General features: G+C 48.0%; 1 protein-coding gene across 5 annotated transcripts in view; it reads left to right on the forward strand.

Moving 5' to 3' along the window:
- Positions 1 to 24,117, forward strand: part of RERE (arginine-glutamic acid dipeptide repeats) — a 373,240-nt gene that overhangs the window by 340,013 nt on the left and 9,110 nt on the right. For all 5 annotated transcript variants that reach the window (XM_054579811.1, XM_054579813.1, XM_054579814.1 and 2 more), the window contains 4 exons: positions 20,832 to 20,994; positions 21,878 to 21,970; positions 22,316 to 22,515; positions 23,713 to 23,874. In XM_054579811.1, the coding sequence (XP_054435786.1) occupies positions 20,832 to 20,994; positions 21,878 to 21,970; positions 22,316 to 22,515; positions 23,713 to 23,874 (618 nt within the window). The remainder of the gene's footprint in view (positions 1 to 20,831; positions 20,995 to 21,877; positions 21,971 to 22,315; positions 22,516 to 23,712; positions 23,875 to 24,117) is intronic.

Genomic DNA, 24,117 nt, shown 5'->3' on the forward strand with positions numbered 1-24,117 from the left:
GCTTGGATCTGAGGTGGAACTATAAGAAAGTAAGTATTGCGGCCGGATATTGAGCAAAAAGGAGAATGGAGAGGGAGAAGGCAGGGGTGATGGGGAGAGGTGAGATCTGGGTGCCCTCGCAGGCTTCAGCAGCAGTCACAGCATGTTCTGAGGGCCTATGAGTGTCAGGCACAGTTCTAGGTGCTTTACATGCATTGGTGCTTTATAGGCATTGACCCGTGGACCCGTCGACTCCCTCAGGCTGTGTAACCCGCCCACGTGCCTAGAGTACCATAGCCGATATTTGAGCTCAGGCCGTCGGACTTCAGAATCCCTGCTCCTAAAAAAAACCCCACCTCATTATCTTTTGCTTGCTTATTTTCTTTTTTAGGGAAATGTGGTATTTTTATTTCTTTTTCCTTTTTATTGAATGTATTGGGGACACTGGTTAACAAAATTGCAGAGCTTTCAGGTGCACTGTTCTACAACACATCGTCTGTTCGCTGTATTGTGTGTTCACCACTCCAGGTCAGGTCTGCGTCCATCACCCTCTGTGCCCCGACAGCCTCCTCCCCGACCTCCCCTCCTCCCGCAGTCCCCACACTGTCGTCTGCGTCCATGAGTTTTCCTCTTTTTTTCCCTTTTTTGCTCAGTCTCTTTATTCCACCGCCCTCAGTTCCCCCCACACAACAGCTGTCAGCCTGCTCTCTATCTGTGAGTTTGTCACTATTTTGCTTGTTAGTTCATTTTGTTCATTAGATTCCACATATAAGTAAAATCATGCTAACTAACATCATAAGCCATTAAAGAATCTCAAACAGGGAAGTAATATCAGGGTAGGTTTTTAATCTATTTATTTTTTTAAGATGCAGTGTAGAAAAGGGGTCATGGCCAGCAAAGAGTGGGAGCCGAGAGACCACGGGGCGCCCTTGGCTCTGGTGTGCTTGTCTGTCCCTGCTGAGCTTCACCAGCGAAGGTGCACCCACTGGGCCAGACAGCACAAATAGTCCTCACGTAAATGAGCGGGTTCACAAGGGGGTTCTGAAATGGAGGACGGAAGAGCAGGACAGTGGCATGGCCGCCCAGTGGGGGTTGGGGGTTAGGAAGGACGTGTAGTACCTTGTCTCTCCAGGTGTGTGTTCAGTTTTCCAAGTTGCACACAAACAGAGTGCATTGACTTGAGTTCACAGATATATTCTTACAGCTTGAACCTACTTGCCCTATGGATTAATTTAGAAACTGTTGACTTCATTTTTGGCCTTTTCTAGTGGCACAGCTTGGCATATTTTAAGCTGATTTGAATAGTTTTGAAGACTAACCTGCAGGGGGGTTAGAGGGGTGGGGACTTCATGGCATCCTTCTGAGCACACACATAGTTTCACTCAGAAAAACAGTGATTCTAGCACTGGGGCCAAGTAAGGAAAGAAAAGGTCAGACCTGAGACCCACGTTTGCACACACAGCTCACACGCACACAGGTCGATTCAGGAAAGCAAAGTCAGTGTAAGCGGCCCTGCAGCAGGTATGGCAGCGCACTGATAGTGGGCAGGCCAGGGGGTGGGGTGCTCGTAGAGGAAATTATTAGCGATACAGAAACAGCTGAGCAGGGGACGAATAAGCCCCTCACCCTGCTGTCAAATGATTAGGAAGTACTTGCATATAATTCCAGATGCTCTAAAGAGATGAGAAACCTTTTTAAATGGCAGAATTGGAATGCTCGACAGCCTCCTAGGATTTTTTCATTGTTTTAGTAAATATTGTAGAATTACAAAAGAACCTTTATAAAATACAGTATGCATTTGGTATGAAAATAACAGAATGCATTCCCATACACTACCATGAAGTTTAAGATTGCGTGGCGTGTTCTTTCCCAATTCAACTCCCTGTCTTCTCCACTCTGAGATACTCCATTATAACCCCTTTCTTTTCTTTATGGTTTTGCGTCAAACATTTGTATCCTGACACAACATACTGTTGGGTTTTGCATGATTTTGAACTTTATGTAAATGAAATCACAAAGGAACAATATACTTTGGTGTCTTGCTTTTTTCATTCACCTTTATCCTGAGATTCAACGATATCATGTAGTTCTACAGTATTTCATAGCATCGTATGAATGTAACACATTTCCTTCTCTTTTCTACCATTGATGGACATTTTGGTTCAGTCCAGGTTTTTGCTGTCGCAGCAGTTCTGTGCATATTCTCGTACATGTCTCCTGGTGTGTGTGCAAAAGAAATTCTTTAGGGTATAACTAGGAATAAAGTTTCTGGGTTATGCATAGCTTCTGCTTTACTAATTTAAAAAAAGCCAGTTTTTCCAGCTGTTTATGAGTTACGATAATCTCACATCCTTTCCAACAGTTGATAAGCATTAAAATGTTCGCTAACATCTTGAGTTTAAAATATTTCAGTAGTTTTGCGCTGCCCTGATTACTACTGATACTGGGCATCTTGTAATGTGTTTATTTGCCATTTGTTTTCTCTTTCATGAAGGACCAGTGTAAATCTTCTGCTTATTTTTCATTTGAATTGCTTTTTTATTTTTGATTTGTGAGTTGTGGGTACTTCTTTATTTTATATAATATATTTTGCAACTATCTGCTTCCAGTTTATGATTCATCTTCATGTTCTTTATGATAGAACTAGTATGTTCTTAATTTTAATGTAATTAAGTTTACCAGTCTTTATGATTTGTGTGCATTAAGAAATCTTTAATGATTATAATGGCAGCCTCCTATATTTTATTGTCTTTGAAAAGTTTTATAATTTTGCATTTCATATTAAAGGCTTTAATCCCCTGGTATTGGTGGCTGTTTGGGGTGTGAGGTGGGAATCATTTGGTTTTGTTTGTTTTTCTGTGTATAACCAGGTGTCTTGGTACCATCTTTAAGAGGTCCAGCCTTTTCTCCACTGATCTGCATTTCCATTATATCGAAAGGGAAGTTTCCGGAAATGTATGGATCTGTTTCTGGGCTATATTTTTTTTCCATTGGTCTATTTATCTACCCCGTACCCGTACTTTACTGTCTAGATTTAGAGTTAATTGTTGATATTTGGTGTGGCAAATCCCCTACCTTGTTCTTTTCTAAGAACATCTGTGTTATTGGTACCTTTTTTTTTTTAAAGTTTTTAGAAACAGCTTGTCACGTTCCACAAACCTACCAGTTGGGATTCTGAATGACTTGCATTGAATTGCAGCTTCTAGATCCATTTGAGCTTTGGGCTTTCTTTATTCCTCCCTTCCCTACTTGGACAGTCCTTCCAGGTCACATAATGAAATATTCTTCCACACTATTTCCAGCATCCCAAGTGCAGCCTTCCCTTGAGACAATATAGACTAGATTTCAAAATCTTTGTCTCCTATGTTATGTCTTTGAAGTAGGTGTTACTTGAAAATCCAGCCCTAAGAATTCGGGGCCACTGGTTACTTTGCTGCCTCCAGAAAGGAAACCCTGGCTGTTTGCAGTTCTGCCTTGGCTGCATTTCAGAGGGAAGCCTTGCTGGTGTGGCTTTAATGTCTTTATGGGATAGTGCTGTACCAGCTGATAGGACCTTGTGAATGTTCATACTATTGTTAATGGCCAAAGGTGGGAAGTTCATCTTGGCTTGGAGTGAGAGAGGTTCCTGGGATGTTTCTTGGCTCTATTTTCTCCATTAGATTTTTACAGGATGTAGCAGTAATATTTTAATTTATTTATTTGTGTGTGTGTGTATTTATTTATTTTGGTCTTTCTGACTCTGAAGAAGAATTTTTAAGGAGAAGTTAACCAAAATATCACAAATTTTCTTAAATATGCTGATTTTTTGACTTGAGACAAGAGTGCACATTAAATTCATATTAATTCCTTTCCTTACCTGCTTGGAAGCTTGGAAGCTGCTGCTAGTTTGCATTTCTTTTGACTCTGACCCAGGATTTTGGGAGGGTAGAAGTTTGCCAACCTCAAACCATGGGTTTGTTTTCTATTTTGCCATTTTGACCATGAAGGACTAGAAGGTACAACATTATTTGATGTTCCTGCCCCCCCCCCCACCCCTTCTCATCACCCAAGGGCATGCTTACTGATTTTAAAGAGAGGAGAAGGGAGGGAGAGAAACACTCCAACTGAGCCACCCTGGCCAGGGCTCTGATGTTTTTAAGGGTCCTTTTTGGCACCCACGGAATTCCTGTATCTCCTTTGTGAATTAACATCAAACAGAATTTAAAATACAACAGTAGCCTGCCCCACTACCACTCGGGTCTTTCTTGGATCATTTGTGATTTAGCTGGGGCTGTGCTTTACCTGAGGTTTCCTGAGGAAACCCGACCCTCGATCTAGGCAAAGGGCACGCCAGCCCGTGGACACTGATAGTCAACTCAGCATTATGCTCCGGCAGGTACTGGTATTATTTATGTGTGTGATCCATCTTGATTTGATTTTTAGACAATGAACATGTTAAATTCTAAAACAGTTAAAACAGTGCAGGAGCTACATTTTCCCCCACGCTTCCTCTAATGAGCAGCATAGGCCCACGGCCACACTTGACCTGGTCTCACCAGAAATTCCAGGAATGGAAGCCGCAGCTCCAAGTGTTGGATGACTGGTGGAAACGGCCTTGCAGAACTGCTGTTGGACGGGCGGGCCCTGAGGGAGGATGCGGCAAGCGAGCCTGCTGGGGGCTGCTCTGGGCTCATTTTTAGACTGTTATTGAAATGGTAGTGGCCATTTCATCAGTTGAGAAATATGCTCTGATCAGCCTGTTGATGGTCAGTTGTTAACCTCTGTTACCCACCGTGAAGCACATACCATTCTTATTCCTGCCCAATGGAGTGAGACGTAAAGTTTAGCTGGGTCTTCTTAGAATTTAAGTCCTTGGACTAACAAGCATGTACCCTGTCTTCTTTATTGATAGCCTTTCAAGAACAATTGAGTAAAAGTATACAGAATTGTGGTGTTTCCTATAACTAGTGAGAGCAAAGAAAACACCTTCACAACATCAGGTTGTGGCATTGGAGCCTTTCTGATCCAGATCACATATGATGAGAGTTTTTAAGTGACACTCATCAGGCCAATTTTCCTCTTCTCTGGGGTTAGTTTACAACCTCTTAGCTCTGCTGTTGCCTTAAGCAGCTAACCTCTTTATTTGCCACCATATGTGAGTCACTGTTGAAATGATTGCTTTAGTTCCCAGGAGAGGATCCCTACTCTACTTATTAGTGCTGTGTTAGGGTGCAGGTGCCTTAGTAGCCAGCCCTCCAGAGTAGCACATAAATTTTCTGGACACATCAGCACAATCCCTGTAGCAGGAAAGCATACAGGAACTGACATTGAAGGGGACATGTGTAACTCAGGGACAGACTGAACCTCACAAACATCCCAGCTCATGCACTCCCTGATTGCACACAGCACAGAGCAGCAGAGGGACAGCCACGATCTGGAATGAACTGCAGAGCCCAGATCCCTTGTGTCAGCAGGCCCAGGGATGCTTTGAGGGCGATACAGTGAGTTGTATGACACTTGTTTCCATCCTCAGCTCACAGATTCTTTTTAACTTGAACTCCTAGGGAGTCTTTTCACCTTTCTTTGTGCTTAAAGAGCTTGTGATCCATGCCAGCAATTTTTAACCTGTGGTATGTGACACTCTAGTATGTTCCACGCTATTACAAGAGAATATTTTAAAGTTCAGTAATAGGGTTCATTATTGATAGTCATAATTCTTTTACCTAAGTACATATTCTTTGACACTTTTAAGAGTGGAGTTACGGGATCATGAAATTAAATAATGGGATGTCGCAAGTCCCCTATGCTGGACCTTTCCAATCTGTCCGTCACACCTAATTCTGCATTGCAATGCAGGTACAGGTGATAAGCCCTGGAGTGGCCTGCTGTAGATTAGCAGGACATTGTCTTGAATTTTGTTCTCATTCCTCTGGAAATGTTTGATGATACTACGTGTTCTCATTATCTTGCTGATAATCTAAGGACAAGCCTGGGCTGGGCAGAGACGAGGCTTTTAAGTTGCCTTAGTGAGGCTCTTACGTAGGTACATGTTCTGGTGGTTTCGTTTGGGGTCCTCAGGGAGAATGCTGGTCTCTTTGACCTGAGTTATCTTTCACACTGTGAACTTACCCAAAACAGCCTTGTCATTCTCTGTGCCTGACATTCTCTCGTTCTTTGACTAAATGAAGTACCTGGAGTTTTGGCGGGGAGACATCGTAGAGGAAGGACGTCATTTAACAGACCATTGTTTAAAAGATTTTGTAAAAATTTTAAATTATTAAACTAGTACTTTTTCCAAATGGAAACAATAAAAACAATAGCTGTCATTTATTGAGCATATGTGCCAGGCCTCTCTTGGGCCCTTTAATCCTGCCCACAGCCATGCAAAGGAGTGAGCTACTATTGAAGCATCTCTGGTTTACAGATGAGAAAATACAGTCTCCGAGAGGTCGTTTAGCCTTCCCGTGAACACCCCACTAGTAACGGAGGACCGGAAAGGAATAGGGATGCAGGCAGGTAAAGCCTTATGTGTTAAGTTACTGGATTCCAGAGGTGCCTTCCAGACCATTGTGGTGTTTTGGTTTGTGCTGAATAGAGGTTGACGGTTACTGATGAGAAGCGGCCATTTGGAGCCAGTGGTGCTGACCTTGGCATGTGAGTCTTGTCTGGACACACTGGTGAGGTTTCTAGCCTCACCCAGAGCTCGGCTCTGCCTGTGGCTCCGGGGCGTGGGTACAGCCCTGGAGGCCCAGCCAGTCCACTCCTAGGCCAGGGCAAGCACTTGAATCATTCAGATCCTCGTTTCTTAAATAAAATTATATTCTTTTCACCCAGTTCAGCTCAGTTGTCCTCTTTTGTGACAGATTTTTAAACTATTAATGCTTTTGCTGTTTCTAGAAATAGAATCTGTCTGCTTTCTCTTACTCAGGACTTTGTGTTTTGTCTGTGCCAGGAGTGCAGCTAACTTCCCAGTCGGGCAAGAGTGAGTGAGTGTCACTTCCAGGCCCCACCACCGTGGCCTTTCATTTGCCCCAGTGTCATACATTATAACCACCAACGTTGATGTATCTTTTACAGTAGATAAGCACTGTGCCAAGTGTCGTATGTGCATCAGCTCTTCTCAGCATCACAGCACAATGAGTAGAGTGAAGAAACAGAGGCCCAGAGGGGTCAGGTAACCTGTCCAAGGTTGCACAGCCACTGGCTGCCGTTCTCATTCTGAGTTCTGAACATTAAGCCTAGTATGCTAAGCATCCATTGTATGTAACGTATTAACGTATTTCTTGTTCATCTAGAGTGGTACTGGTTATGTTTTATTCTTAAGAGAATTGAGAAAAGTCACTTCATTTTCTAAGTTCTGTGGCTCACATGGGGAACCTCGCTTGAGAAAGGCTGTTTTCCTCCTTAATAGCATACCCACCCCACCCCTGCCCCACATGTGCCATTTGACCAAGATTACCAAACCAGAGCCTAGGCCAGGAGGCAAATGCTCTCATCTACACGGAGGGGAGCTTGGAGTGCCACCCGGTTCTGCTGGCATTGGGGTGCTTGTGGGCACTGAGGTGAACCTGAGAGCACTGCAGCCAAGCTGGGGACGCCTAGATGCTGTCCTCGGTGGTGTTTTGTCACTGCCGGTGCTCCAGGCCACAGCCCAACAGGGTGTCCTTTTTGGGTTCGGTTTTGTTTCCTTAAGAATCTGGCAGAACAGCTAGCTTGAAAGCATGACCCCAGAGCCTCCTAGTATCCGCTGGCAGGAAGCCTGGGTGCGCCCTGGCACGCTAAACGAAGACAGGCTCCCCTCCTCTTGAGGAAGGTTTAACTGTAGCCATACATAACTTGCTATTTTATCAGATTCAGTGACACCTGAGCCATACAAGGGCCCACATCTGGGCAAGAGAGTTGGTAATCATGGAGACTTGTGAGAAACTCGCTCCTTGTGGGTTGGGAAGGATAGTGCGCATGAGGTAGCATGAATGATGAGACTCCCTAAACGATGGCTAGGGTTGCCCCAGCTGGAGCCGGGCAGTGGGCTGCCAGCACCTGGGAGAACAGCGTTCCGGGGCCTGCATGGAGGGCCTGGCCAGCGGGCAGGGCAGGTGGGAAAGCCACCAGTCCCCTTTTTCCAAGGGTGAATGGGTAGGCGATGGAGGCTGCAGGGGTCCTGCCACGCGTAGGAGGAGCAAGCAGCTCTTTGGGGACCTGGGCCCTGAGAACCGAGTCTTTGCAAATGCTGCCCTCTGCCCTGGTTTGGCCCCTCTGTCGGCACAGCAGGGCTCCTTGGCTAAGAGCTCGCATCTGGAGGTGCCACCCTTCTGCTCTCCTTTGTTGCTTTGATTTCTTTTGGGAAGGAAAGGAGAACTGCATAAACGCCAATTTCTGAGGCTTTCTGCAGGTGGAAACTATTTAGCTTTTAGGGCTCTTAAATTAATGAGAAGTTTGTTGACTTTTCTGGCGGCTCCGGTGTGAATAAGACTGCAGAGCTCATCCCTTTGTGTGACTTTTTGTTAGAGGTGGGTATTGCCCAAAAGGACCCCCTTTTTTTTTTTTAATCCTCACCTGAGGATATGTTTATTGATTTTAGAAAGAGAAAAGGGGTGGGGGGAGAGAAACATCAATCAGTTGCCTCCCATGTGCCCCAACCAGGGATCAAACCCACAACCCAAGCATGTGCCCTGACTAACAATCTAACCCACAGCCTTTTGGTGTATGGAATGATGCTCCCACTAACGGAACCACCCGGCCAGGGCCCAAGGGCAACCTTTTAACAACATGTGAAAAACATGAAGGAAAAATTACTTCCCAAGAGCAGACCAAGAATACATACCTTCATGTCTCAAACCAATCTCAACATAAAACTGTGGGTAGTTAAGGTGCCCCCAGGAGCACTCTGCCATACCTCTTCCTACTACATATCAGTCCAGAGGAGGAGGGCAGTTAGAGTCGGGGGACTGAGGTAACCTGTAATGATGACATTGGTGGCTCGTCTCCAGAACCAGAGTTATGGGGGTTTCGATGCAAATAAAAGCATGTTAATTATAAGTTTGTGCCATACCGCCTTGGAGGGAAGAAATCCCAATCAGCCCAAGTCGCCCCTACCACGCAGTTTGTTTCAGAGATCAGAGACATCCGTCTTTTTCGAGATGCTTATCGAATGGCCAAAGATCCAGCTCTCCTCTGGCTAATCGGCCCTGTTTAGCCCTGCGGGCTCCACACCCGTGCGAGTACACATCGGGTAGGAGTGCCACCCGGGTGCTTCTGGACCTTCTTGGGGGAGCCAGCTAACCCTGGAAGAGAGCTCTCGGGGCGACCTGGGTAGGAACCAGGGGCAGTGAGCCTCCTGGGCCCGCTTTACAGACTGACAAGGGTGGCCCCACAGTTATTTCACAGACTACAGCCCACACCCCTGGTGGGCTACAGCATGTGTGTTTTCTAAACTGTGGTATGTACGTTCACGTGAGCAACACAGAGCAATCTCTTGGAGCCCCTAGGACCACTGATCTCCTGCGGTCAGAGCACCTTGCACATTAAACCCAAAATTCAAGTGAAAGAGATGATGTGTTTCATATCTAAGATGATGTGTTTCATGTAGTATTATAATTGTGCTTTCACTTTGAAAAGTAATCTGTGCTTCTGCTCCTTTTATTAAACAAATGTGATACAGTGACAAAATTAAATACCCTTTTGCCTCCTTTTTTTGTAATGAGGGAGTCTGTTCTTTATTCTAAAATTCAACTTGCAGAAATGGATTGTACTTGATAATTTGCTGTATGTCCATAAAAACCATAAACTATAAGAAGCAATGTTGCTAGAGTAGCTTTTCTCATTTCCTGGCAGTCATTACATGCTTCCAATACAAAAACATTTTTCTCCTAACTATCCTTTCTGAGCTCAAAAATGGATTTCCCTCCAGTCCCTGTCATTCAATTATCACCTCGGGAAACGCACAGATATAAGTGATGAGCCCTGTAAACCGCCCTGCAGCGTGCCACCGCTCCCGTCCTTCATCTTCTGTCCTGCTTCCGTCATTAAATGTTGCATTGCCAGTGTGCATTTTATAGGGTGACCCTGACGGGTGTCACTTTGATACTGTGCAGGGATAATAAGATTGCACATATAATGAAAGGCCGATAAATAGAAAAATGTTTACGAGATGGAGAATGGCGGCTTGAACAGTTTTATGGCTTTCTTCTTTGCTCTTGCTCCCTTTCCCTTCTCCCCCTTTGCTGGTAGAATTGTGGTTTTGTTACAGGAACTAGAAAATATTAAGAAGGGTGACGTGATAGAACCAGTGGCGGTGAAATCCCACTTGCCCTGTTGCTGAACTCCAATAAAATGGATTCAGGAAATAATGAAGTATTCAGCTTGTGGGAAAGAAAATGGATTTCAGCGAATGAAATCTCGGGGTTTGGGAGGCCCTACAGAGAAAACGGATTCCTGGTGTTGGATTGTCATATGTAAAATGTTAACAGTCTTCATTTAAACAAACAGCTCAGAAAAACCAAAAGTAAAGGCCCCCAAGGGGTGCGGTTTTGTGTTCAGTGAAGGACTGTCTTGTCACTGTGTCCGGGCTACCCAGGCTTCTGTGGGCCCCACATGTGGCTGGGAGCCCCTCAGTTCAGGCTGGGCTTTAGACCAATTTGTGATGGCCTTGATCTCTGTTTTCAAACGAGTCATTTCCAAATCTGTCGTTTATTTTTTATTGTCACTATTTTTGGTTAAGTGGAAAACTTGCTCTCTGTTGCTTGATTGATAAATAGCTTTTTAAATGAAGGCTGCTTGGACAGATAGCAACAAGTGTGTAGAGTTAGGATCTCCACCCCAGTGGCCCTTGAGCCACCCTCCGTGGCTGTGGGCGCAGCTCAAAGCCACTGCCCTAAGTGCTCCTAGCTGAAAAGAATTGGGAAAGATGCTTTGTAGCATGTGCAGAAGCCTTTTCTTGAGGGACTGTGCTTGATCTAAATTCTCACGTTTCCCCAGGAAAGGAAGGGTCACTGCTTTGGGGTTAAGAGGCCTGTGAAGGCCACTTGCTTGGCATATCTCTGTAACATGTACCCTAGAACCAAAAGTAGGTCAGAGGGCTTCTCCCATAGTGTAAGCTGCCCAGTGGCTTGAAGCCTGGTGAGCAGGTCACAAGGGTGGTGCTTACAGCAGGCGCCCAGGGTTGTTCTCACAGTCCGTGGAGTTTGTTGTTGGTGTGGGAAGTGGAAACTGTTTCTCTAGGCTTGGGCGTAATGCTGACGTGCACTTGTGCCTATCAAGCGTGCTTCTGGTCTTGATTCCCCTGAAGGTGCTGTGGTCTCTGTAATTCCTGGGTGCTGGGGTAGTTCCAGCCTGAGGGGGTTCAGGAATGCGCCGGGCTCCTTTGTACTCTTCAGCCACAGCTATGTAGGGTCCAGGTAAGAGGTTAAGATGCTATTGTGCTGAATTCCATAGATGAAAGATAACCCAAATTTGAGCCTCTGGCTTAGAAAAACATAGACGGCTCTTTCCCCTTCATTCACAGTGGAGTGGCTAAGATCATAAGACTGCAGAACAAGTCCCCCAGGGCAGTCCTGTGAAGGCTTGTGAGCATGACTGCAGGACGTGGCTCCCTGTGACTCAGTTTTCTACTTTGTAAAGCAGGGATAATGAAGATCTTTGTTAGGTACCTATGAAGATTAAATATATTAAGGTCTAGAAAGTACACAGTTACAGTGCTTAGCTATCATGGTAGATTTCATAGCCCAGTGATATGTGGTTTGTTGGTTTGTAAATAAGCCGCCAAGTGAGGAAGTGGTAGCATGGGTTCCTAAGCCCACCCTGCTGCCAGCCCAGAAATGCCGCCTTTAGAGCAGCTGCTTCCGGACTCCGGCACAGACACATGGGTAGCTTTCACTGGCCCATGGGAGGTGAAAAATAAGAACAATGTAGTCATTTTTCATAACATTAAATACAAATTAAGAGGCTCTTCTTATTTGGAGATTGTCTATCTTTTCTATCTTTTAGAACTAAAATGTCATTTATTTTATGAGGTATTGGTGAGATCAGGGGGCAGTTAACTTTTAAAGACCTTACTGGGCAAAATAAAAAGTTGGTAATCTCTTATCTATTTCTTAAGTTTTATCCTTTAGATTTAATTTCAGTGATTTTTATTTTCACAAAGTACTCATTTTGTCAAAAGTTTAATGGGTATTCATTATATTCAAGATGTTGTCCTGGAGCCTCTGTGCTACTCACAGCTGAAGTGGTCACAGACCTGGGGAGTCCGCCTGGGCCATTCATGCCAACAGTCCAAGGCAGACCCCGAGCACGCTTAGGGGAGAGGCAGGGTGGAGAGGGAGTGAGCATGTCCTCAGGAAGGCCTCCAGGGGCTGGGGAGCAGAGCAAAGGCTCAGCGGGGATGATGGCCTCTGGGGCGTCCTGAGTGGGGAGGAGGACCTGGACTCAGACCCCAAGGCGATGGAATGGGAGAGGCTCCGCGTGGGGACGGCAACGCTGAGGAGCAAGCCACAGACTGGCTGTCTTGTTTGGCGTAAGTCGAAGGCCGTGAGGGGTGGGCAATGGGGAGAACCATCTGCTGGGACAGAGCGGAATGCCTGGAAGCAGTTGTGGCACACCTGGGCCTTGTTTCTCGTGGCCTTGAGGAGCCTTCAGTAGTTTGGAGAGACAGGTGACAAGGTCAGAGCTGGGCTTTGGGAAGACTGACCTAGTGCCTGTGGGGGCGGGGACAAGCCAGGACCTCAATTCTGGTAGAGGTGGGGACCAAAGGTAGGATCTGCAGGTGGCTGAGGTCAGCCACTGAAGCACTGTAGAGCTTAGGAAATCTCGTTATAATTTTGGTTGAAAGAAAAACACACTAAGTTCCAGTTTTTCACAATGTACAAATGTAGTGGTAATAATTGTGGTTTGTTTTTTTTTGTTTGTTTGTTTGTTTTGTTAACCTGCCCAGCTGGGACTTTTTTTTTTTTTTTAAATGAGGTAGGGGAAGTGCCTGATTCAGGAGTATCTTCATAAGTGCCTTCGAGTGGCCTCATCATTACAGGTGAAACCCGGGAGACCTTCACATACTCCCAGAGCCTTCCCTTCCTGCCCTTCCCTTTGTTTCTCCCTGGGAGTAGAGCTGGAGATGGGCGGGAGGGAGTGCCTGCCCCAGAAGCAGGCTGTCCCCTGTGGGGCCCCCTCTTGGGCGGCAGGTTAGATGGGGTGCCTCTCCAGCCTCGTGCCTGCAGGAGGCTGTGATTCTGTTGTGTGCCTTCCAGCAGACCATCATTCCACCAGATGCACTCTGAGACCACAGAGGTGGTGTTTAACCATCAGCCGCAGAGCTGCTGACAGTGTCGGGGCTCCTTTAGGGATTAGGGGATTTGGTTGGTTAACAAAAGAAGGAGCCCAGGAGATCACCACTTTAATTACTGTAGTGGTTGCTGGAAGACAACCAGTTGCCTGCTGGAAAGAGATGTGTAAAGGTGGCTGCTCCTAAACATAGCTGATGGTTCTACCCAGTGCCCGGCTCCTCACCTCAGATGTTCTGAACAGTTGTCAGAACCAGCCCTTGAATCCTCAGGGAGTGAAAGGAAAGAATGACTTGCATAGGAATCTGTGCCAGGAAATTTTACTGACTTGCTTCACTACCCTTCAATTAATAGTTTTTACCAAGAAACAATGTGCCTATAATTCCCAGGCATGGTGGTTGTGGAAAAGCTTGGCTGCAGGGTCACAGCCTTCTGCTGGAGCAGCTCTGCCCGTTCCCCCACAGGCCCCTTGGGACTGGCTCCCTGCCGGAGCAGAGTCTCATTTTCTTGGGGACCTGGGTTGGGGAACAAAGCCTGAGAAGCAGCTCTGTGCCATGTTTCGTTTCCTTCCCTCTCCTGCCCCTACTGGGTTTGGGCCCTTGTTTCATTGCTTTCTGGAACTCCTCCTGGGAAACAAATACCTTAAAAAAACAAAATTGGCGGGGTGGAGGATCTCCATTCTATCCAGAAAGTAAAAGTCATGGGTTTCTTTACCCTCTTTATCTGGACCACCAAGGAGAAGCCAGATGGTAACTGAAGTACATTCTTCAAAAAAAAGGCATTGTGTAGAGATCATTTAGCTCTGCTTTCTCTGCATATTAACGTTCAAGTATTTATTTGGCATCAGAACAGTTAATATATATCTCAAAGAATTAAGAGAATGTCTTCAAAATGCTCCCCTTCTAACCCTGCAGCAGGGTGTGTCAGGTGCGTACGGAGGGGCATGTGCCAGCCCTGCCACATGGGGGGTACTTTCCCGTTGCACACTTGCAGTCCTCTCTGCTGACAACGGTAGTTGGGCCTGAAGGTCCTGAAAAATGGCTTCAGAGAGATGCCGTATGTCACTATCTGTGAGCAGCTTCCACGCCCGCATCCCCATCTCCCATCTCCTCTGCTTCCCTCTCTTCTTAGTAGGTCATGCTTGGCCCACAGAGGATGCCTTTTGAAGCTTTAGTGGCGGAGAAGAAATTACCTGAAGCTGTGCCTCACCAGCAGTGAGACCTCTTTTGGGTACCTTCTGAGCTGGCACCTGGGCACTCCCTACATGCAGGGATCTGGATTAGATTACTTCTTTCCAGCATCCCCATTCTTATTTGTATAAGGAGGGGGACACTGGTTTTGCAGGGCCATCCTTAGCATAAGTATAAGGCCAGGGGTCATCATTTTTCCTGCTGGTCACAGAACCATGTTGTGAGAATGGAAGATAAAGGAATATTCCTGTGTCTGTACACTGACTTGCACGGGGTGTGTGGGCACAGCATTATTTCTAACAGATGAAGCCTTCCTTAGCTTGTAAAGAGAAGACATGATAATAGATGGCAGGAAGATAGTAGATGGCAGACTTGCAGGTGCCCTGGACTCTGTGTGCTGCAGCCTTTGGACCTCATTGTCTACCGTGCGCCACTCCCCACCCTCAGGTGTCCAGACTCCTGTGGGTGGCATGGTAGTAATATGTTATAATCACAAAAACTTGGACTCGATCTCGGGTGTACCTTTATGCTTCTAGTATGGGACCAGAATCCAGAATAATTGACTTCCTTTTCTTGTCTCCACATCAGCCCCCCAGAGGGTGTTAGTCTGGGAAGTTAGTGCTGGGCTAGAGCGTAGGAGCACCTGGGGCCTGGGGAGCCTGCTGCTGTGCTCAGCACCGCAGATGGACAAGCGGGCTGGGAAGGAGCCTTGGACACTTGAAATGCCTGCAGCGCCTTTTCTCCTCAATACTTTGTCCTGTGCTTTCATTTCCCCAAGGTCCCTGAGAGCGAGGGCATGTAATGTATCTTAACTTTAAAAAAAAGATATTTTTAATGGGGCAGGACAGGTCGCAGGTTCCCCTCTGGTAGCATCGTGATGCCTGGGGGATGTTGGAGAGCAGTTGTGTTTGTGGACATGCCTGCAAGGAAATGGACCAGCTTGTAGCTCCTGAGGGAGGTCCCGTCAGGCTGTCTCCTGCAACAGGGCTGGCGACTCGCACCTCCAGCGCCCAACCTTTCCCATGTCTGCTTCGGCCGCCCCCCCCCCCCCCCCCCCCCCGGCGTCGGGTCCTGGACGTGTCTCCAGTCTGTTGTTTTCCGGAGCTAAAGCAGAGCTGGGCCCAGGCCATACCAGCAGATCTTTCCTGAAATGGGTTTACGCCTGAAAAGCTACCTGGGAGGACTGAGCAGCCTCTGCCCTGCTTCAGCCAGATTGCCCGGCGGTGGGGCCATGGAGAGAGCGTGCCCTGATCGGTGCTGTGCCTGGTGACTGCAGTGGGCTCACAGGCTGACATGGGGAGGCACAGAAGGAAAATGGTCCCTGAGGAGGAGGAGCTGTTCCTCTGACAACTCCAGGAGTGGCCTGTGATTGAGCTGTCTGCTGGGGCCCAGCACCTTGTCAACTGGACTCTTCTCTTGCCTCATTTTCTCTCTCTCCTCCCGGGCCCCCAGCCCGCCCACCTGGAGTGCTGAGCTGAGCAGTTTAGGTCTTCTTCTCTTATTCCTCTCTGCAAGGCACCACCCACCCCATTTTTATTTTGATGAAAAATCTCAGCCCTGGCTGAGAGGGTTGCCTGGGGACTGCAGGAGGCGAGGGGGTTGCTACCTAAATCCAGGAGCCAGTCTCTTATTGCCAGTGGCTTTGTTCATATGGCCTGTCAGTAGAATCCAGAGGACCCACCACCACCACAAAGAGAAGGCAGAGGAGTTGGGGGGGAGATGGGGTGGAGAGGGGAGAGGAAGAGAAGGAGAATCGGCTAAATATAGACCAGTGGATTTGAGCACTTGTCTTGGCAAGAGCTGCAGCCCATAGTGCTGGCGAATGGGGATGACTTCGCCCCCTTGCTTTTTCTTTTTGCCCAGGCACTAAACCGGTTTAGTTCCTCCTGCCACATGCAGTTATGGTCCTGAGATGTGCGGCATGTTGGCTGTGAGGCCTTGTGAGATGAGGTGAGAGTGCCGGGAACAAAACGGTCATTATAGGCCGTTCATGTCGACAACATTTACACCTCTGTGTTTGCTTGCAAGCAAAAGCAGGAGCTAATTTGCAAGGCTGCCTTTGTGGAGCTGCCGTTTGATCAATGGTTGCCTGTGTTAATGTTTCAGTAAGCTATTGATTTCCGCAGCAGCTTTTGTTCCCTGAATTTATGTGCCGCGGGTCTCTGCAGAACACACTATGCATGTTTGATTAAAGTTCAATTGACTTCATTCCTGGTGTGGCTCGAGCTACTTCCCTGCCTATTTGTAGAACCAAAGCTTTCCCTGACGTATTCTTTTGTTTGTGCTCCAGACCTAGCCACCCATGCAGTCACCAATATGCTGTCTCTAATCCTCCTGGATTTGCTCCGTTCCACCCTTTAATCCCTTCATAGACAGAATGGTGGTTGAGCAGCAGCTCATAAAACCTGGTCTGGATTCTCTCTCTCTCTCTCTCTCTCTCTTTTGGTCAATGTTATTGATGTATGATTGGTATGCATATTATAGATCTATCATAAAAATGTACCCACTTTAAGTGTGCAGTTGAGTCAGTTTTTGACAACTGTATAAATCCATGTAAAGACTGCAACTGATTTGTAGAATATTCTCATCACCCCAGAAGGTCTCCTGGTGTCCTGTATAAGCAGTTTTTCTACTCTCCAGACTCCAGGCAACTGCTAACTTCCTTTTTGTGATCCCATGTTTGCCTTTTCTAGAATCGAATCCTACAACATGTAGCCTTTTGCACCTGGCTGCTTGCATTCAGCACAATGCTGAATCTTTTTCAGATTTATCCATGCGGTGTGTCAGTAGCTTGTTCCTTTTCATTGTCAAGTAGTACTCCGGTGAGTGGGTGTACCACAGTGTTCACCCACTGTCCTGTTTAGGGCCATCTGGGTTGTTTCTGTGAACGTGTGTGTAAAAGTCCTTCCGTGAGCATGTTTCTGTTTCTGTTGGGTAAATGCCCAGGAGTAGAATGACTTCGGGGTCATGTGGTAAATGTTTAGCTTTCTAAGAACTGCCACAGCTTTGCAAAGTGGTTTGACCACTTACATTTCTGGGATGTGACGTACCCCTCTGCCCTGAATTTTGAAATTTATGTTTTTTCATTTTCACACAGCTAATTTTAGACTTACAGAGGAGTCTCCGGCATGGTCGTTTTGACCCTTGGCACTCAGGTGATGGGATTTCTTCTGGCCCTACTCTTTTAAAAAAGCCATCCCTTAAATGGTAGCAGAAGGTTGATGTATATTTCAGCATTAGGTTTCTTTTCTGTGTCCTGACTTCCTCATACTAGAGGAGGACACGGGACATGGGGCAGGACCAAAGGGTTAGAGTTGTGACCCTGGGCTTTTCCTGAGCCTTTTTTCTGTTTGGGGTCTAGTGTTGGGCAGTCTTGTTGCCTTGCTGAACTCTGGCTTTCCTTATTGTAATCTGCAAGTGTTGCCATCTTTTAAAACCATTTAAATTCTTTCAAAACATTCTTAAGGGGGGGGCTCTTATAAGAATTATCGCCCCCAAAAAGAATTATCTTCTGGAGGGTGGGCCCCGTATACAGTACAGGCTTCCCCCACTGAGTGTTCTAGGAACCCATCTGTATCAGTGTACCAGCTGGTGGTGTTGTGAGAGGCTGCATTTGGCCTCAGTGAATTTTTTTTTTTTTTTGAAGATTCTTTCGGCGCATTTGCCTGTTTCATGATGGATTGTTTACAAGTACACCTGTCCACACCACGCTGAGTGTCCAGCAGTTTTTGACTGTAAATGGCATGACCCCTGTGCCCCGCCCTCCCTATTCACCAAGTCGTAACCCGAGTGACTGTTTGTTGTTTTCCTGGATGAAAAAAAGCCCTCAAAGGGAAAGGTTTTGCCGCTGTGGAAGAGATTAAAAAAAAACAACAAAAAACAAAAACCAAGCACTGAAAGGCATCAAAATTGAGTTCAGAAACTGTTTTGAGCAGTGGAAAAAATGTCTCAATATGTATAGTGCATCAACTGGAGAGTACTTTGAAGGTGACTGAAGTTTAAACATATAAGAATACAGAATTTTTTATGAATAAATTCCAAGTTCGGAGGTTCCCCCTGTGTTTGAGAAAGAGAAACAATCCCTGGCAACCGTTGGAGGTGGCGGTGTGTTGCAGACCAGTGCTACGTGGAAACATCAGTGTGGCTGCTCTGTGACAGTCTTGAAGTAAGACTGAGATTTGACAGAGACCCTGGTGGCACCCTCCCACCCAGTTTTCTCTCCCACTTTTATTTCCTTCCATCTCCTGTAGCTTCACGTGTTCCCTTAGGTTCCAGGCCTGTGTTGCCACTGGCCCCAAAAAGGACTCCCACTGCAGGAGGAGGTGGGAAGAATCACTTCGGGTCTTCTTGTGCTTCTTCCTGCTTTTGGGATTGGGCTCTGGTTTACTGCACCAGCTGCCCTTTTGAACTGATGAGTGTGCCTCTCTAACAAAGCATTTGAGGGGCAACGGTGACCTGCCTTGGCTCCTGTTCTGTATTTTTTTCATAGGAAAAGCAGAGCCAGATCAGTTTTGTGTCAGCATATGTTTCTTAATTTCCTACTGAATTTCTGAGTTTATTCCCTCAAGCCAGCCAACACCAAAAGATCAGTGTAGATAAATGACATTCCAGGTCAGGAAGGTAGGCAGTAACGAGGCAGGCTCCAGGAGCTTCTGGGTCATGGCCTTAGGGGCTCCGGATACTTCGGTCACCACAGGGACATTTGGCCTGCATTTGTAGAATAACATGGTAGACAAACAAGTCAGAAATTCAAGGGCAGTCCCCACAGTTTCCCTGTTGTTCAGTTCCTATCTCCTGGAACTAAAAAGGGGCTGGGGTGGGTATGTGCACATGTGGACATTCATGTGCTTGTCCTTGGTGGTGGCCTCCTGGCCCCCTTGGCCTGAAGTCGGGCTTCCTCTGTTAAACATTTGCAGTCACTGGCATTTTGTTAAGTGGTGTTGCAAAGGAAACACATCTATAGCTCCAAAGAGAGACATGCTACATGCTTATGCCGACTCTTTAAGGCTCTGATGACAGCGTGGTCCGTCCTACTCCTCAGAAAATGCACAGGCGTAGACTCCAACTCTTGAGTTGTAAGCACTCAGCACACATACATTACCTGCGTTGCAGAAGCCATTTTCCCACCAAAAGTCTGCACACTTCTCTGCCAGCCTATTTCTTGTTGTGTTTTAAATCTTGGGAGTGTTTTTGGTGAAACTTCGTCCGATTGGGCTCTCTGTCATCACTAGTTTGTGGTGTGGTGTCTGTGCTTGTTTGTCTATTTCAGCCCTCCCAATGCTGGTATGTACAACTGGGTCTCAGGTCACTGGGGAACAGACTCTTTTCTTCTCTTCTTGGCCTCTCCATTCCCAAGGCAGTGAGCCTTCATGGGCCGCGGTGCTCTGGCCAAGTAGCTCCCACCTGGGATGCAGATTCCCCAGGGGGACCTCCCAGGGTACAGTCGTCTGCCAAGTTAATTGACTTTCCACGATATTTGTTTCATTAGAGAAGATCTCATCTCTCTTGCTGCTCTAAGTGGTTTTTTTAAAGTTAAAGATATTTTATCTTGGGTGTTTGTTTTAGGAAATCAAGTCTTTTGTCAACCAGGGTTAGCTGAATGTCATTCACCCATTTGTATGTCAGCTGTCCCTGGAGGTCTGGGTGTCAAAAGTGCTGTATTTGTTTAAAAAGATGCCTTGCCTCTTTCTGGTGGGCTATGAAAACAGTAGGTCCTTTTGCCTTGAAGTCCGACCTTGTAACATGTGGCCTTTCATCTGCACATCGGCACCACTGTCTGTCTTCTCTCAGACTTTTTTTGCCAAGCCCCAGTAATTGCCTCTTGGATTTTGTGCCAGCTTGTTCCCACTGTGGGCACTCAGATTGGAATGGAGGCTGTTCAGCAGTTTTCCTGGGTGTGAGGTTTCTGTTCTTCCTGACCACCCGGCCCTAGTGCCCCACCACCTCACCTGTATCCTTGGTGGTTTCTGGAGTCGTCCACCTAGCCAGGTATCTCCTTATCACGTCCATGGGATTTCACTGGGAGGCTGCAAAGGACACGCCCTTCGTGCATGTGTGCGCATGTACACACACAGCTAGAGGGCAAAGTTGCCGATGCACCTCCAGTGCCTAGGACAGTGGCGGCATCAGGCATGCAGTGGGCACCCACAAGTACTTGTCGGATGAATGGATGTTCTTGATATCTGGAAGTCACACACTGCTGGGCTGAGGCGTTAGGCCCCATTTGCCCAGCTTTTGGGCAGCTCAGCAGTTGTGTCTTGAGCAACCCGTCGCGACTCCAGAAGCAAACTGTTCTTTGTCCTGGTCACCAGCCTACCTGTTACAAACCCAGCTTCTACTCCTGACAGAGGGGACAGGGAAAAGCCAAATCCCTCTGGACAGTTTCCTCACAACCGGCTCTTCTTTCTTACAGGGGGAACTGATCACCTTCTATTACTACTGGAAGAAAACGCCAGAAGCAGCCAGCTCCCGGGCCCATCGCAGACACCGCAGACAGGCCGTGTTCAGGAGGATTAAGACTCGCACTGCGTCCACACCCGTCAACACACCTTCCAGACCCCCCTCCAGTGAATTCTGTAAGTGGAGGACTTTTCACACATACCCACACGTGTTCCCAGCTCTGGGCCTGCACTCAGGTGTCCTTGTCCCAGTGCAGGCTGGAGCCTGTGACCCAGGGAACCCTGTGCACACATGCGTGTGTGTGTGTGTACGTGTGCAGCACAGCCGGAGTGTTGCACTGACGAGGCAGTTGGTAGGAGAGCTTTACAAATTATTTGTTCATTTAAATTTTTCTACAAAACTCAGTATCATTTCAATTTTTTACAAAATGTAAGTCTTGGCTTTGGCCTGAGGTGTCTTGATAACTTCAGAGAAAGTTTTCCATTTAGCTTCCATTGTACTCGTATTGTGGTAGCAGTAAGATCAGACTAACGTTTTTTATTTTTCGTCCTGCTTTACCAAGATCCTCCTTTGGTCCCAGTATGGTGAGCTATCTGACAATGAAACCCACACCCATTAGCCCCTAAAGACTAAGATGCAGCAGTACTGCCTTCCAGTTCTGCCCTCGTCCGGGCACGGACCTCCAAGGGCCACTTACGTTGCACACGCAACAAGAAACGATCTAGCCGTCTTGGGCTGGTGGAGTGGCGCCCAGCTGAGAGGCAGGTCCTGAGGATGCCTGGACATGCCAGGAGGGCAGTATGGATGCTCTTCGCCCTGTTCAAACTCAGAAGTTGTGGGTATCAGTTTTCAGGTGACACCAGCCCTGACAATTTAGCAAGGCAGGCCCTTGGGTACCCCCCGCCCCTCACATGCAAGTCCTTTGTTCTGGTGGCCGGCCCTGAGGAATTCAGAGTGTCCCGCCTCAGCCTACTGGGTCACTCTGACTGGCGGATCAGAGCCTGGGGCAGGCCCAGTGTGACGGTCTCCTCCACCCCGTTGTGTGCCTGCCATGCCCAGTGGACCTGAGCTCAGCCAGCGAGGACGACTTCGACAGTGAGGACAGCGAGCAGGAGCTGAAGGGGTACGCCTGCCGCCACTGCTTCAGCACCAGTGAGTGGGGCTTTGACATTGACGTTGTGCTTTGGGGTCCGTGGAGAATTGGGAGATTCCACCGTACTTCACTCCTGTCAAGTAGTCGATACAGAGTGCTGGTCAGTACATAGGACAGACTTACTCAAGGCTGGGTCTGGGGCACCTGCTGTCAGCTCCTCCTGGGTACCGCGAGATAAGTGGGGGCGGGAGATTCTTGAACCCCTCTCTTGCCCTGGGAAAGAGAGCGCAGGGTAGCACCAGCCCCTGACCTGTGGGAGTATTGGGGGTTGGTCGGGCCCCCCACCCAGAAGTTCCAGGAACATTGGTTTTTGAGGTTCGGTCCCCGCCCCTTCCTCCACGCAGCCTCCAAAGACTGGCACCACGGGGGCCGGGAGAACATCCTGCTCTGCACAGACTGCCGCATCCACTTCAAGAAATACGGCGAACTCCCCCCCATCGAGAAACCTGTGGACCCCCCACCATTTATGTTCAAACCTGTCAAAGAGGAAGAGGATGGGCTCAGTGGGAAACATAGCATGAGGACGCGGCGGAGTCGAGGCTCGGTGAGTCCCCAAGGCCAAGTGACCCCAGCCTCAGCACTCCTGACCACACCTCCCAGTTGCTAGGGCACTGGGGATTGTGCCCAGCAGGCGGAGGACAGGAAGCGTTTCATTTTAGGTAGAGAAACAGACCCCTGAGGTTGAAATGGTTGGCCCAGCGGCATTAGCTTTGCCTGTGGGACGGAGAGGAGCCCCTGTTCTCGCCCTCCCTCTGCCTTGGGGAGTCGGTTCTGGGGGGGCTCTGCTCTCAGGTCTGCCTCAGGGCAGGCTCTCCAAGTCCCTCAGACCGGCCTCTGGCCCTGGACTGGGTATCTCTGTTGTAGCGTATCTCTGGCATTTGAAGCTTACAGGCTTTTTTTTAAATGTTTGATCCAGTTTTAGAAACTTCTAGGTACATTTTTTTACTCACTGCATAGCCTCTTCCTTCCATAAAGAGACTTTGTTTTCCAGGGTGAAAAAGTGGCAGGGACCCTTGGGAGCAAGGGTTTCCCAGGTAGGGGACCTGTCAGGGTCTTTCCCTGTAGCACTGGCCTCCCCAGTGACCCTTCCAGGCAGGTGGGCAGTACCATCCACCTTCCTCTGACCCTAGCATGCTGACCGCTCGGCCACTGCTCGCCCAGAGAGGAGCAGACAGAGCAACACGAATCGGAGCCCGTGGCTTTGCAAAACCTGCTGAAGCGCCTGGTGGTTTTAGGAGCTGAGCTACCTATGGGACAGCTCACGTCTTTATGTTACTCTGCATCCTGTCAGATGGTGTCAGCAAGCGTTTGTTGTGTTTGGGTTGGGCAGTTACATGGAATACACACAAAGAGTGAGGTGACTTCAAGCTGACTTTGTGTGTAGCTGTCATTCTGGAGAATGTGGCCGAGTGGACCGTCCTCACTGACATCGACTCCTCAGAAAGCCCTGCTCATTCCCAGTGCACATCAGTCAGGACACTGTGCCAGAGATGAGTGCTTTGGGTTTAAGCCTAGAATTGCTCTTTTTTGTGTGAACCCACCCCCTCACCCCTCCTGCCTTCACTCCATATTGACCCTGTGCATCAAGGGACAGCCGGAGCCTATTGTTTGCAAGGGGCTGGGATTTGCACTGAGGTTGACAGTGAGGTCTGCTCTTGATGCTCGTGCATGTGGACTGGACTCAGGTGGCCCATGTGGGGACTGGGATCCAGTCTCACCAGCTTTGGGTTTGGCTGGGCAGATGTCTACACTGCGCAGTGGTCGAAAGAAGCAGCCAGCCAGCCCTGATGGTCGCACCTCGCCCATCAACGAAGATATTCGCTCCAGCGGCCGGAACTCCCCCAGCGCTGCCAGCACCTCCAGCAATGACAGTAAAGCGGAGACTGTGAAGAAGCTGGCCAAGGTGAGGTGCCGAGGATGGGGAGTGGGGCTGCGCCATCCCGCCATCCCACGAAAACCTGATTGCTGGAGCTGGTGTCCACCACCCTCAGACACGGGGCCCCTCAGGCCACCAGCATTACACGAGCCTGGCAGTGCAGCCTGGGGCTTGGAGAAAGGGGTCTAGCTCACCGACCAGCACTGACCTTTGGGGGCACCCAAGGCCTCAGAGGCAAGGCAGGGGTTGGTGATTGGAGAGGCTCCCTCC

This window comes from Pteronotus mesoamericanus, unplaced genomic scaffold, assembly GCF_021234165.1.
Source record: "Pteronotus mesoamericanus isolate MK-2021 breed Mesoamerican mustached bat unplaced genomic scaffold, CSHL_Meso_final contig_557, whole genome shotgun sequence".
Taxonomy (NCBI): domain Eukaryota; kingdom Metazoa; phylum Chordata; class Mammalia; order Chiroptera; family Mormoopidae; genus Pteronotus; species Pteronotus mesoamericanus.